This window comes from Aspergillus ochraceoroseus (genome assembly GCF_002846915.1).
Source record: "Aspergillus ochraceoroseus IBT 24754 chromosome Unknown P175scaffold_1, whole genome shotgun sequence".
Classification (NCBI taxonomy): Eukaryota; Fungi; Ascomycota; class Eurotiomycetes; order Eurotiales; family Aspergillaceae; genus Aspergillus; species Aspergillus ochraceoroseus.
Genome location: NW_024468476.1, coordinates 5,510,828 through 5,523,068, shown reverse-complemented (window position 1 = coordinate 5,523,068; position 12,241 = coordinate 5,510,828). Strand labels below are relative to the sequence as shown.

At 46.8% G+C, this 12,241-nt stretch overlaps 3 protein-coding genes across 3 annotated transcripts; all 3 read right to left on the bottom strand.

Annotated features, from left to right (window-relative positions):
* Positions 1–845: 845 nt before the first annotated feature.
* Positions 846–4,495, bottom strand: P175DRAFT_0506959 (uncharacterized protein; the record flags this gene model as incomplete). The annotated part of the gene is made up of 10 exons (XM_040898235.1): positions 846–934; positions 996–1,116; positions 1,215–1,355; positions 1,423–1,568; positions 1,720–1,871; positions 2,179–2,211; positions 3,464–3,527; positions 3,590–3,718; positions 3,796–4,054; positions 4,226–4,495. 10 exons carry the CDS (start codon positions 4,493–4,495, stop codon positions 846–848), a joined length of 1,404 nt encoding a protein of 467 aa, XP_040756891.1.
* Positions 4,496–5,120: 625 nt separating this feature from the next.
* Positions 5,121–7,652, bottom strand: P175DRAFT_0425976 (uncharacterized protein; the record flags this gene model as incomplete). Its single annotated transcript, XM_040893139.1, has 1 exon — positions 5,121–7,652. One exon carries the CDS (start codon positions 7,650–7,652, stop codon positions 5,121–5,123), a length of 2,532 nt encoding a protein of 843 aa, XP_040756890.1.
* A 1,775-nt stretch (positions 7,653–9,427) lies between these two features.
* On the bottom strand, positions 9,428–11,486 carry P175DRAFT_081361 (glycosyltransferase family 15 protein). Its single transcript, XM_040901109.1, has 5 exons — positions 10,988–11,486; positions 10,520–10,921; positions 10,376–10,462; positions 9,926–10,325; positions 9,428–9,860 (listed from the first exon to the last, which is right to left on the bottom strand). The coding sequence occupies exons 1-5, from the start codon at positions 11,257–11,259 to the stop codon at positions 9,519–9,521; spliced, it is 1,503 nt and encodes a 500-aa protein (XP_040756889.1). The 5' UTR covers positions 11,260–11,486; the 3' UTR covers positions 9,428–9,518.
* Between the last annotated feature and the right edge of the window lie 755 nt (positions 11,487–12,241).

Below are 12,241 nucleotides of genomic sequence, written 5' to 3'. Positions count from 1 at the left end.
TTCCTATCGTCATCGTTGTTTTTTTTTTTTTTTTTTTTTTTTTTTTTCTACTATACGTATCTATCAACTCTCTACTTACGCACTTTACTCACTCACTACCTAAGTCAACTAGTTAGTTATGACAAGGCCAGTTAGCTATGTATGTACGTAGTTTCAATCGTTTCTCTCTCCCACCTCGCTTCTCAGTCTTTACCTATTCATTCTCCTTGTTTAGATAGTTAGTTAGTTAGTACCTACCTACAACATCTCCAACCCTTTTAAAAGGCCCATACCATAGCATACATAGGCCCTAGCCGAGCAAAAACAATGAAACCAGCCCATGTGTGATTAAATTTTTAATAAATTGATTGATTGGTTCAATTTCTTTCAAAACACTAATTAATACCTGAGGTAGTTAGTTAACTAGATACCTCCCTCCTACTATGTAAGCAAAGCCAAGGTAGTTAGTTACCTAGGTAGTAGGTAAACTAAACTATCACTGGATGAATCCGGTACCAAGAGCGCCTCGTTGTGTTTCTTCTGTTTGACATGTCTGTTTTTTTTTTTTTTTTTTTTTTTTTTTTTTTTCAATTTCCTTTCTGATTGTAGGCAATTTCAGTTCTATCCTTTGGAAGCGGTTCATCGGGAAAAGAAAAGGATAACCCATGTAATTTGTAGATTTTGATCTGGATGGAATACAAAAATGGAGAAAGATGGGAGAGAAATGGAACATGGGGGGAGGGGGGGGAGGAATAAATAAAATGGATAGTGCCTAAAAATGAGATATGACAATGAACCGATGACGAAACATAAGATGGAGATTGAAAAGGAGTAAAAGAGGTATCAGGGAGGAAGGAGAAAAGGGCTTATAAGGCACCTTTCTCCTGTGTGAAGTCCCAGAGCATTTTGATTAAAGAGTCGGGTAGGGTATAAAGATCGACGTGGAATTCTCCCTCTGTAAACTTGCTTAGTATTTCTTGACCAAGGAAAGGTAAAGAGAAGGAAGAGAGACATACGCTCAACATCATTCTTCGTATAGGAATCAGGAGCCTTATTATCATGGACCATCTGCACCACTTGGAGGAGGTCATCTTCTCCGAGTCGCTGGAGGCCATCTGCTAGCTTGTCCATATCGACCTGTAGAGAACGGATGTTGTCAGATATTGGAATATTTCAAACCTATTCCGTCTTTTCCGGTTTCATTGTTTTTTTCTGAGGTGGAAAAAAAGACTTACATTCTTTTCTGTGCGCTTCTTCTTCTTAGATCCTTCTTCGGCTCCAGCGGAGCGCTTCATCTTCACGCCATTCTCATCCCCAGGAACAGGGCCAGAGTCGCGCAAAGCAGCCAGTAGGGCAGGCTTGGGGTTTTTGAATGTCTGTTGGAACAATGTAAATACCTCAATACTCGAAGTTGAAAAAAAAAAAAAAAAGACAAACACGTACGATAACATGCTTGGACTCATATCGCGCCTGTGAGAAGTTGAGATCATGCGAAACCGAATGCTCCTTGTCCGCAGCAGTGAGGCCGATCTGCATGTCGAATTCACCCCATCCCTCTTCCTGGATCCTAAATGGAGGGTTCTTGAAAACTATAGTGATTTTTGTCAGCTGCCTGCAATTCTACCGGGGTAGTGTGTACCGGAACCATTCGCCTGTTCAAGTATTTCCCTTATAAACAGGTCATGTACCAGAAATCTTGACTGGAAAATAGAAATACAGGAAGAAAGAAGATGAACGGACCTTGCACTGCTCTATCTCCAAAACTGGGGTGCAAAGTGTAAGTCACCTTGTCGAACACATTGGCGGCCACTTGTTCCCCATGCTCATTGACGAGGTAAACCTCAATCGACCACGACCGGAGAGGAAATCCTTCGACGCCGGAATCTTTATTTCTGTAGACACAAACAACATATCCATTAGCGAGAGCTGAATCATATGCTGACACCGTTGACACTAAATCGCGACTCAATCTCCTTCTCCCTCATACTATGTTGTGAGCTTGTGGCGGTCCAAGGCACCCGCGCGCAAATACGCCCACTAGCACGCGACAAAAGACCAACGCAGATACACAGGAAAGGCGATAATATGGACATGACGGAGAGGGGAGAGGAAGAAGAGAGGAGTGGGAGGAGCTGGTTGATGGTTCGAGGCCGATTTCGAGATCGAGTAAGGGGAGACAAGGATGGGATGAAAACGTACATGACGTGTTGCTCCGTCACGAGCCTGATGTTCCTTTTAACCTGTATATGTGCAAAACATATTCGTCAGCGCCATGCGAAAGTGGGAGGAATCATTCGTGAATATGGGGCCTCTTGGGTGCCTCAGATGGAGGGAAAACAGCCGCAGCAAAGGACGACTTACGTCGGGCATCTTGTCAACAAGGCTCGGAACCCCACGCGCGCTGAGGATTTGATAGTATATCAAGAAAGAAGTTTTCGTCGGCTGGGTGCTCCGTAAGAAAAGCGCCTCAGCGGGGAATAGCAGCTTCCGGGGCTTCGAGGTTCGCGCGAAGGTGGAGCGAGTTGGTTGCTCGTCGGTAAATGTTCGAGGGGGAAGGGGGCTTGTAGAACTAGGGAGGAGAAGAGGCAGTAAATAAACGCTCGCGGGAGAAATCAGGAAGAAAGGTCCCAATATTCATCAATGACAACGAGAAAACAAGGGGGAGCGAAAAGCAGGCGCGTGAGGGAAGGTCAAAAATTGGAAGAAAGGAAGCATCCGAGAGTTTGAGGCCGGGAGTGGGGGATGGCATTGGGACTTCTTGGATTATGCAGAGCCAAAATCGCTTTTGAAAAGTTGGTTTAAACGAAATTTTTACGGAGTTCGCTATAGGTACAATGATCTCTGTTTGTTTGTTTATTCCTCCAAGTCGCCAGATAATATGCCCATAATTACTACAGTCCATTTTACTGCATTACTGCTCCAAACAGACAGAGCTTTTCTATGTATCGGGAGCTCTGGAGGTTCGTCCCTCGTAGATGATATAATAATAGCCTCTACCCTTCGAGAAAAACCGCATTACACAAATTTTTGAGACGTAAACGATACTAAAACAAAGCTCGCCAGGTACGAATAAATGGGAATCAAGTATTTTCATTTGTATATTCGATGGATCAAACGTCTATCTACTGCCAACTTGCTGGGCACATCCAACCTCAGCTGGTGACGATAATGCGGTTGCGGACAATGTCGGGCATACATCGATCCAGAAGTGCCAGTGTTGGCTCATGGTTTTAACCATGAACAGAATCATTATTCTGCTTCATGCACGCGTGCAAAAGGGACGGGGAGGGGGAGGGGGAGACACCTAGGAATCATATCAGGGGAGGAAGGGGGAAGAAGAGGAGGGCATAACGATGTTTTCCTTGGACAAAGCCATATATCAAACTCGCTGCGATTAAAAGGGGATCGAAACATGGATTAAGAATAGTCCTCCGAACTATCATGAGGTTCCAGGAGAAGCTGAAACAAGCAGCGGCAACTTTACTGCTTGAGGAGCTTCTCGTTCTCCTCCCGAGCCTTCTCAAAGGCATCCTTGAACAGGTTGGCGTCTAGTATCATCGCATCAGTGAAACCCGATTTAAACTAATTCATTTCATGAGAATGGACTTACTCTCGCTGTTGGCGAAACGAATGGCCAGAGTCTGCGCCTCAGGCTCACCCTCGCTAACATCTGCAGCAGCGTTCCAAACCCAGCTGCGGTCGCTACCAATGTTGGGACTCAACTTCATATCGGGGACAACTGTATCATCATGAGCAACAACGCAAAAAAACACAAGGGTATGTACCCGGACAAAAAGCCCAGAGCCGGCGACGTACTGTAATGGTTGGCGCAGACCTTGAGGGTCTTGTCTCTGCGCATCACGAGACGAGTCTTCTGGTTCTCTTTGTGCTTCAGCAGCCTCACTTCACCAGTGCCACGCTCCTTCCACTCTTTGCTGTCACGGTCGAATCTGAAGAGCTTGGCGCGCATTTTGAAAACCTGTTCCTCGAGCTCTTCGTTGGTCTTGGTCTCAACCTTCTCCGTCAGATGGATGACAGGCTCGAAGTGAATCTCTGGGGACTCGGGGGCCTCGTCCTATTGATGTGTTGAAACTATATTAGCCACTATCTCCAGGTAAATGAAGAAAAGCTTTGCAAAGCGGCAATATCAAGTATTCAGGGAACACCCCGAGTTATGTAGATAATAATACAGCATCCAAAAGAACCATATCCAAGCCACTGTGGTAAGCTAGAGGATAGAACTCACCTCGTCCTCAGCTTTCTGTGCCTTAGCAGAACCGGAGGGCTCATCAGCCTCCGCGGCCTCCTCCTTCTTCTCCTTCTTGGGGCCGCCGCCGAACATCGAGAAAACGTTATCGGTGGTTTTGGTAGCAGCATCCTTCACAGTCTCGGCGGCAGATTCGGCGACAGCCTTGACTTCCTCCGTCTTTGATGTTTCGGTGGCGGTGGTGGTCTCCGTAGCCCCCTCAGGAGCGTTGGTGGTGGGGTCGGGCTTGGTCTCAGCGACGTCAGACATGTTGACAAACAGGCGGGGGTTTCTGTTGTTTTTTTTTTTTTTGATGAGTTTAAGAAATCACAAGAAGCGTAGGACAATAGCGATATACCTGATGATGAAGAATATGTGAAATGTATTCTATTGGGGTTGAGTCTCACTGCAGAAGAAGAGTAGGAGGAGGGGGAAAATATGGATGGTTTGCTTTGAGTCTGAAGTGGGTAGGTTCATTGCCTCTGGGCCTAAGGCCACACACACTAGTGCCACCGCCCCTCTACAAAGTCTACTCTACTACATCCATTTCGCTTGCTATGTCTGGTAAACGGAATTAAGGAGAAGGACAATTCTATGGGGGAGAACTGCTTCGTTACTCATTGTTACATAACTAGTTTGTCTTTCTTTAAAAAAAAAAAAAACCCTTGAGTCCATCCCTGTAAGCACCTGGGGCTAAACCAAACCGAGCCAAACCCAGCACGAAAAAAAAAAAAAAAAAATGAAACAAGAGAAGGTTGGGAGAAGGGAAATGGGTAAGATAAAGAGGGAAAAGCAAAGCAGACATATTAAAAGAAATACAGAGTATTCAGACCAGGGGGCCAGAACAGGATTGGATTGTCCCCTTTCAGGACTCTATCCAATCGTTTTAGGGCTCCTAGGAGGCCTTGCCTCTCATTAAGCGTCTGGCTCTCTTTTGGGCCTTATCCAGGGCCTTGCATTTGTGTGCGTTACGAACATGCTCGATTATCGCTCTAAAGTCTAGGCGTTGAGCACCGTTGCTGATTCTACCCCATGTGCCGCTCATCATCTGCCTCGCCTCCTTATTTACCTTCAGGGTTTGACCCTGTAGTACGGAGGAGGCAGATAGGAAGGGCTGCACAGCGGTGCGTTTAAAAACCTCAGAGAGTTGCTTCGAGGTGGACAAGACCACTTGTCGTGTTTCGAGAGTAAGTTGCACAGAATCTCGTCGCAGGGTGTCCGCTTCTCGTCGTACGATATATGCCTTTTTCACCACATCTCCCATGAGAACTTGTAGATCAGTACAGATTCGGCCGTACGCTTCGGATAATCCTGTTTGTGCGGTGTTCAAGTCCCTTACGAGCTGCGATGTAATATCGTGTGCCGCACGTTTCCAGTTTGCAATCTTCAACCACGGTGTCCCCAAATCTAGGGAGGTGGTTTGTCTGATTGCGGGCTTCGAGTTCGTAGTTATTGTAATGTTAACTACACCGTACGCCTCTTCGCGATTCATCTTCAGACTGTAAACCCCTTCGAATAGCCTGGAAAGCTCATACTGAAGTGGCTGACCCCGTCGACTCACTTGAACACTAAATTTAGGCTGTCTTCTCCCCGCCAAAGATTTGTGTGGGGGTTTTATGACGAGGTGACAGTCACCCACTACTTGGACCTCAAATGTTTCCGGCGTCGCCTGCTTCTCGACAGGGGATAGTGCTCCCAAATGTCCCTTCTGTGTTTGACTGTCAAGCTGTTCTCCAAGGACTTGAATGTCGCTTGTCAAAGAAGAAAGCACTGGAATTGATGTCTGCTTTAATTCTTGCGTTGGAAAAACGGCCGTGGTTGAAATACCCGAAGTAGATGATGGAACTTGGCTGGAGACTGCTGGACGGGTAAGGAGGTCTGAAATGCAAATCGTGGTAGCCTTGAGGGCTGAGTGACCGAAAGTGAGCGTTACAGCAGATATTAAAGTGATGGTGATGAGACGGAGCACAAATGAGAACTCAGTCTCATTTCTCAGGTAGGGGAGAGGGAGGAGTTTCCTTGTATACTTCTTCATATCAAATGAAGGCTTCGTTGCAACGACGGTTGGGGTCTTGGAGGTAGACACGTAGTGCTTCCTGGGATAAATGCTCGTTAAAGAGGCTAGGTTTCTATTCAATTGCCCAGGAGTGATGCTTTCGAATGTGTTTAGGTCAATGGGATATCGCTCTAAGACTGTGGTTCTCCCGGTAAAAGAGTGACGAGATTCTAAACACATGTGAAGACTATGATGGTTCACGGGGACCAGGTCCCTAGACATTGTCCAGAGTGGTTTCTCCGAAATCGCCATTGTTGGCACTCCATGTCTTTCCATGAAAACACGTGCCGAATCTTGGGTTCTCATGGCTATCTCGGTATCCGAATTAGATAAGAAAGTGATGGCTACGTCGGGTAGAGTCCATTCGGTTGATGATGAGAGGCAATATTCGGTTCCTGTCCAGAGAGATGAACATGAAGGCCGGTTCTTTAACTTCAGATTGATTGTACTAGGCTTATCGATATGAGATTCCGGGAAGGCCTCGAGGCACTCGTCAACGATTAATTGGACATGAATCGGGAGAAGCTCCGCAAAGTTAGGGACGGCGCCGGCGCCGAACGAAGTTGGAACCACATGATATCTTGAAGACTCCGCTGAGCTGCTTTCGAACCCATTGGATGTACTTGCCACCAAGACGTCTCCAAGCTTATCAAGGACAATACTCCGGAACTCGGAGCTTCCAACATATAGTACTCGAAAAGGTTTGTCGGTATCAATGCTTTTCTTTGTCATCGTCTGTTGGACGGTCGCCATCAAGGTCGAGTCCTCTAAATAAGGAGCGAAAGTATCCCCCAGCTCCGTAATCTCAGGGCCCTCAAACAAACGAATTGTATGTTTCAGCTCTACCCGTTCAACTTCGGGCCAGTTATCGGGTTCAACAAATTCAATGGACTCGGTCGATTGACGGAGCGCAGTCTTGGCCGTCAGATTACTATCATCAATGGAGCGTCCTATCTGAGGAAACATAGGATGCAGCTCCTGAGACTCGGACATCTCACTTCTTGAATCGTAGTTGTCATTCTCAGGGCCCTCGTCGTAATGACCGTCCACCTCATCGCTACTGCTGTACCCCCCATCGAGGCTTGCAACATCGTCGGGGCCGGTTTGATCAATCAGAGATCCGACATCAGTTTGTTCAGAGGGAGCGCCATCTTCAGAGTGCACGTCAGATACACTTAAAGTTGCCCAACTCTCACTCAAAGACTTTGGTGGATGGTCTGTCGGTGGTGTTGACGTCATAATGATAGGTCTCGAACGAGATAGCCACTCTTCGACCGAAGCACTGAGGGGAGGAAGAGTAGGGTATTGCAGATGTGACAGATTTGAGATAGTATCTGGACGCCTGGATGGAGGCTCTGGAGAGTCAGCCATATCGCTAGAGTGTGAATGTCATGGGATAGAGAGGAGAAAGCGGGCAGGGCGGAGAGCTTCGTATCGAATACAACAGTCGACAACCAAGCTCGGGAGGAACAGTAAACAGGATAAAGGCTAGTGGGAGAATACGTGAAGTTCCCAGAGGAAGCTCGTTGAATCTTTTCAAACGACAACAAAGGCTAGATATTCCGTGAGCTTCCTTGGATGAGCTCAGCCTAATAGGCAGATGCCCGATGACAAGGCGTTGTATGTGGGGAGGTTCTGTCCCGGGCGGAAGAAGAGGAGTCAGGTGCTTTTGGGGCCAGCAATCAACACAAAGAATAGCCAACGAACCTTTTGTTCTCCTGGTGGAGACGATCTATGAGGGTGTTCTTTTGGTGTCCTTCTTATACTCGTTTTCCAGACATGCAGGTGTTGGGTAAAGAAAGAAGATGATGATGACATAGACGATGAAGTAGATGGGGGAGGAGGGAAGATAGCAGGTGAGATATGTAAGTCGTGATTGCTCAACCAGACGCGGGGCACATGACAAGGAGGCAGCCGGAAGTTACAAGAAAATACGATGATCACTCAAGAGGTATCTATCTATTGTAAGTCGGGTGCCCATGCCTGGAGCATTTAGGCATTTTTAGCCCACGAGATCCTTCCTCAGGTGTTGCATTTTTTTTTTTTTAAATACTCTTTAGTATGTATGAAGTCCCTAGGTAGTATATAACTAGAAGTATATTGTGTATTGATAATAAGACATCGTCCCCAGTATTTTGGCACTAGAATTTAGCGGCCCCAGCCCAGCGCGCCTATCAATTAGGCTACACACCACTAGTTTCTAGGCATCCCCTCATCCAGCCCCATTATCGACCCCTCCAGTGTCCACCGTTCAAACTATATCAAATCGACTCAAAATTCCAACTCGAAAAGGCATCGGATATCGTATAATAACAATTCATATAGGTACATTGTTCCATACTCTATAAACAAAACAATGCGTAATCGGATATTTATGTTGTTTGGTGGTGTGTGGGGCAAAGAACCTTGGCTGTCTGTCAAAGTTCCCTAATAGCTAGTATGTTCACTTGTCGCATAGCTCAGAAAATAATGAAAAGAGGGAGTCAAGGAAGGGGAAAATAAATATCGCAAGGACGGAGAGAAACAAGGGTGTAATGGATGGAATTAAATATTGGGGGAACAAAATTGGGGGAGAGGGGATATGCCTCGAAGTATCTATTTGAAGGACAAAATCGAGACACCACAACTCGTAAGGTTCAACAGCAAATTTTCTTTACAATGCAGGACCATGCGTCACAATCTATGCGGGAGCCTTGAACACACCGTCAAGCTGTTTCGTACCGCTCGCCTTTCAATCCCGGAAAGAGAGTTGCATATCAAAACGATGAGAGATTCGAAACTGTCCGCTGACGAGAATTCCCAGGCTGTCCAGGAAAAACTTAAGCATAGCCCACTCAGTTTGCCAGCGATGAGCAGCAAGGGAAGCTGTGCTGGTGAGGAATATCTCGCCGACAGACTCTGGGTTTCCTGATGGGTGATCGGAGCCCATGATAGGGGACATTTTTTTTTTTTTTTTTAAAAAAAAAAAAAAAAAAAATTTGGAACAGAGCACTCCAAATGAAACATACAATGCACGCTAGATGAATTGTCAAGATTGATGAGAATGGCCACGCCATCCTCCATAGAAGAAGTCGTCAGATCCGTTAAACGCCGTCCAGAACCCCATAGCCAACAGAACATGTCGGCTCAAGCAAAAATAACTCCAAGGACGACCCGAGTAATGCTCATCGTCGAACAAGTAGGTACGGAAATGAGGAGGTCAAGATTATACAACGAATATTAGGGGGCAGCTCAAGTTTATGGAGATGCCCATCCTCCAGCAACATCCACCCATTCCGCCAGACAACTTCCTTGCTTGCCTTCGACATCAACAATATCAGTATCACACCTGCACCTACAACCAACGCCATTTTCCTTCACAGGGTCAGGGTTTGCCCAATATTCATCCTCTTCAATACGCTCCTTCTCATCCAAGGTTGTTGTTTCTAGCCAAGGAATGCGGGGCAATTGTCGCGCGGGAGCGTTGGCAGGGCAGTGCTGGATGGTAGTATGTCGATAACCGAAGTCGCGGAAGTAGTGAATATCACTGGGGGACAGGAGAGCTCCAGCAGCGAGCGAGTGAATAGGCGCATCACCCCACTGTAATAATATTGTTAATGAAAAGGATTATGGTGAGGGTTTAAAAATGGAATCTCGACACTTACTCGTTCCATCCAGAAACCTCCGCTCTTGTCCATCATATCGAAGAATTCCTCGTATTCTTTGCTCCGGAACCAGTCTAAGCGTGCGATCTCGAAATTACTCCAGAAATGGCACATATTGTAGCTCTCCCCTTCCATCGCCTCGGGGTCTACCTCAGGAAGATTATTCTCGCCGGGTTCAGCAATGAGAATCTCTTCGGGAAGCTTTTCTGGTTGCTCTTCGGGCTTTGGTTCTTCACGGGGCTCGAGGAACATTTCCCATAGCCCCTGGGACTTGATATTGTTCTTCCGCATGTAAGCAGAGGCGTATCGGAAGATGTTTGGAACAGTCTCGCGAAGTTCCTTGACGGCAATTGTGAAACCGTATGTCTTGTTGGCCTCAATCATTTTGATAAAAGGATCGCTATTGAATCGGTGAGTGAGAGCCATTTATTTGGCCAGAGAGATTCTTACTATGTAATGTCACAGAAGTACTTGATCTCGGGCTCAAGACGCCAGTACCATTCATACTTCATGAGGAGCGGATGTTTATAGAAGAACCTGGTCCAATATCAGTTTTGCTGCGGGTTGACTTGGACATGACAGCGAATTCCTCACCCTGAGTAGAACCTGCACATATGATGATAACTCTCCATGCCTCCGTACATAATGGCGGCATCACCCTGCTTCCGGATGCCTTCCTTGGCGACCTCATGGTCAACCCAATTTGGATAACCCCACATAGTGTCATCAATCCTTCCAAATTCCACAGGAGCGCTTGTGTAATTCTTGACGGTGTCCATGAAGGCATCGTCGAAATCGGCGTCATTCAAGAAAACATAAGGATAATGGTACCAGCGATTGAAGTGCCGTTCAATTGACTTGAGCGACTGAATGACACCATCTATTTCTTTGTTCCTCGCGAGGACAACAAATGCGGCATTGGCCCTTGGGCCGTCAGTCTTCTCAATCGGAAGGCAACCGGTTGCGAAGACCTTGTCATATTTCTCGCTTATTTTCCTACACAGTACAATTATTAGCTTGCTTGATCGAGACAACACGATTAGGATATCGGTTGCGGCGAACCTGATAGATGGCGGTGTGCCTGCAGGGATGAGGATACCACCAGGAGCGGAAGGATGTCGAACGAAGAGTAGTAAGATGAGAACTATTACAACGCAGGGGAATAGTAAGACAAAACCCAGGGGTATGGAAATCGAAGAGTTGCCCTTCAACCGTATCCTGCGGCTAAAAAATGCAAATCTGGGAAATTTGCGTCCTTTTTCGTAGGACGAGTCTTCTAGGGGTAGACTCGGTGTTGAGGGCAACCATTTCCTCACTCGTTGAACGAGGCCCATGGGTGCAAGAGTGCCCACACTGCGTCGCCTCAGAGAGGATGAGAGAGAGCACCAGGATCAAGATCCAATCAACACAGCGGGACGCCTTCCCGAAGTCGGGCACGCTTCAGGCCAGAACGGCAGGTCTTTCGAGGTATCTCAGTCCAACGGCAGATCCACACGAGTAGTGAGCTTTGAGTTGGGACGTCGTTAGCAGCGAACCGATCGGGAAGTATGACCAAGAATGAGGGTAGAATCGATATTATAGTTTGTAGAGGATGAGGAAAGGGCAGAAGAGAGAAAATTCGGGTGGGAAAAAAAGAAAAATAACGAGTGGCCGGAGGAAAGCCTCCTTTCTCTGCACTTTTCTTTTAGTCGACCAGCCGGCGAGAGGTGGGGAATGCGTTGACAGCGACGCAAGGGACTATTGTCCTTAGCAAAGAGGCCGAAAGCACGGAGAAAGGAGACGGGTTCATCAATCAGGATGGAGAGAGGTGGAGGTTAGGTAGTGACCCGACGACTTGTGGGAGACATCCGATGAGATGAAGGCTCGAAGGATGAATTTGGGGATGGGGGGTGGATGGAAGTTTCGCCAAGGCTAAGGAGGCGCGCAAGCGGCCATGATTGTCATTACAGGACGGTAAGTTTACGTTCCAAATCGGGAGAGGCCGCTCCCCTGGATGGTTTTGAAACGGTATTGCGTCCAGTAGGTTATTTACAGCTTTTTGGGGTCGAGATCGAGATCTAGGTAAAGAATTATTTCGCTAGAGATATTGCTCACTCTTCTGATTATTTAATGGTAACTAACTAACTACTGAGAATTCTTAAAGCATTATCTCCTGGGCCGTTTTGACCATGCAGTGCGGAATAGATGCATCATCTTTCTACTACAGACCCTGAAGCTTAACGGCACGTCTTCCTCAAACTAACCCCCCCGGAAGTATAATACTTTATACTGCTTTGCAATTATCAGTGCATTTTGACATGGATTTAAGTTTACAAA

What these genes read in the sequence shown, in the direction of transcription:
- P175DRAFT_081361 (XM_040901109.1), bottom strand. Translation starts at nt 11,259, where the DNA reads ATGGGCCTCGTTCAACGAGTGAGGAAATGGTTGCCCTCAACACCGAGT. An exon ending in ATGTGCAGGTTCTACTCAGG is followed by an intron (nt 10,463 to 10,519) that starts GTGAGGAATTCG and finishes ATATTGGACCAG; the next exon opens with GTTCTTCTATAAACATCCGC. An exon ending in TACTTCTGTGACATTACATA is followed by an intron (nt 10,326 to 10,375) that starts GTAAGAATCTCT and finishes CCGATTCAATAG; the next exon opens with CGATCCTTTTATCAAAATGA.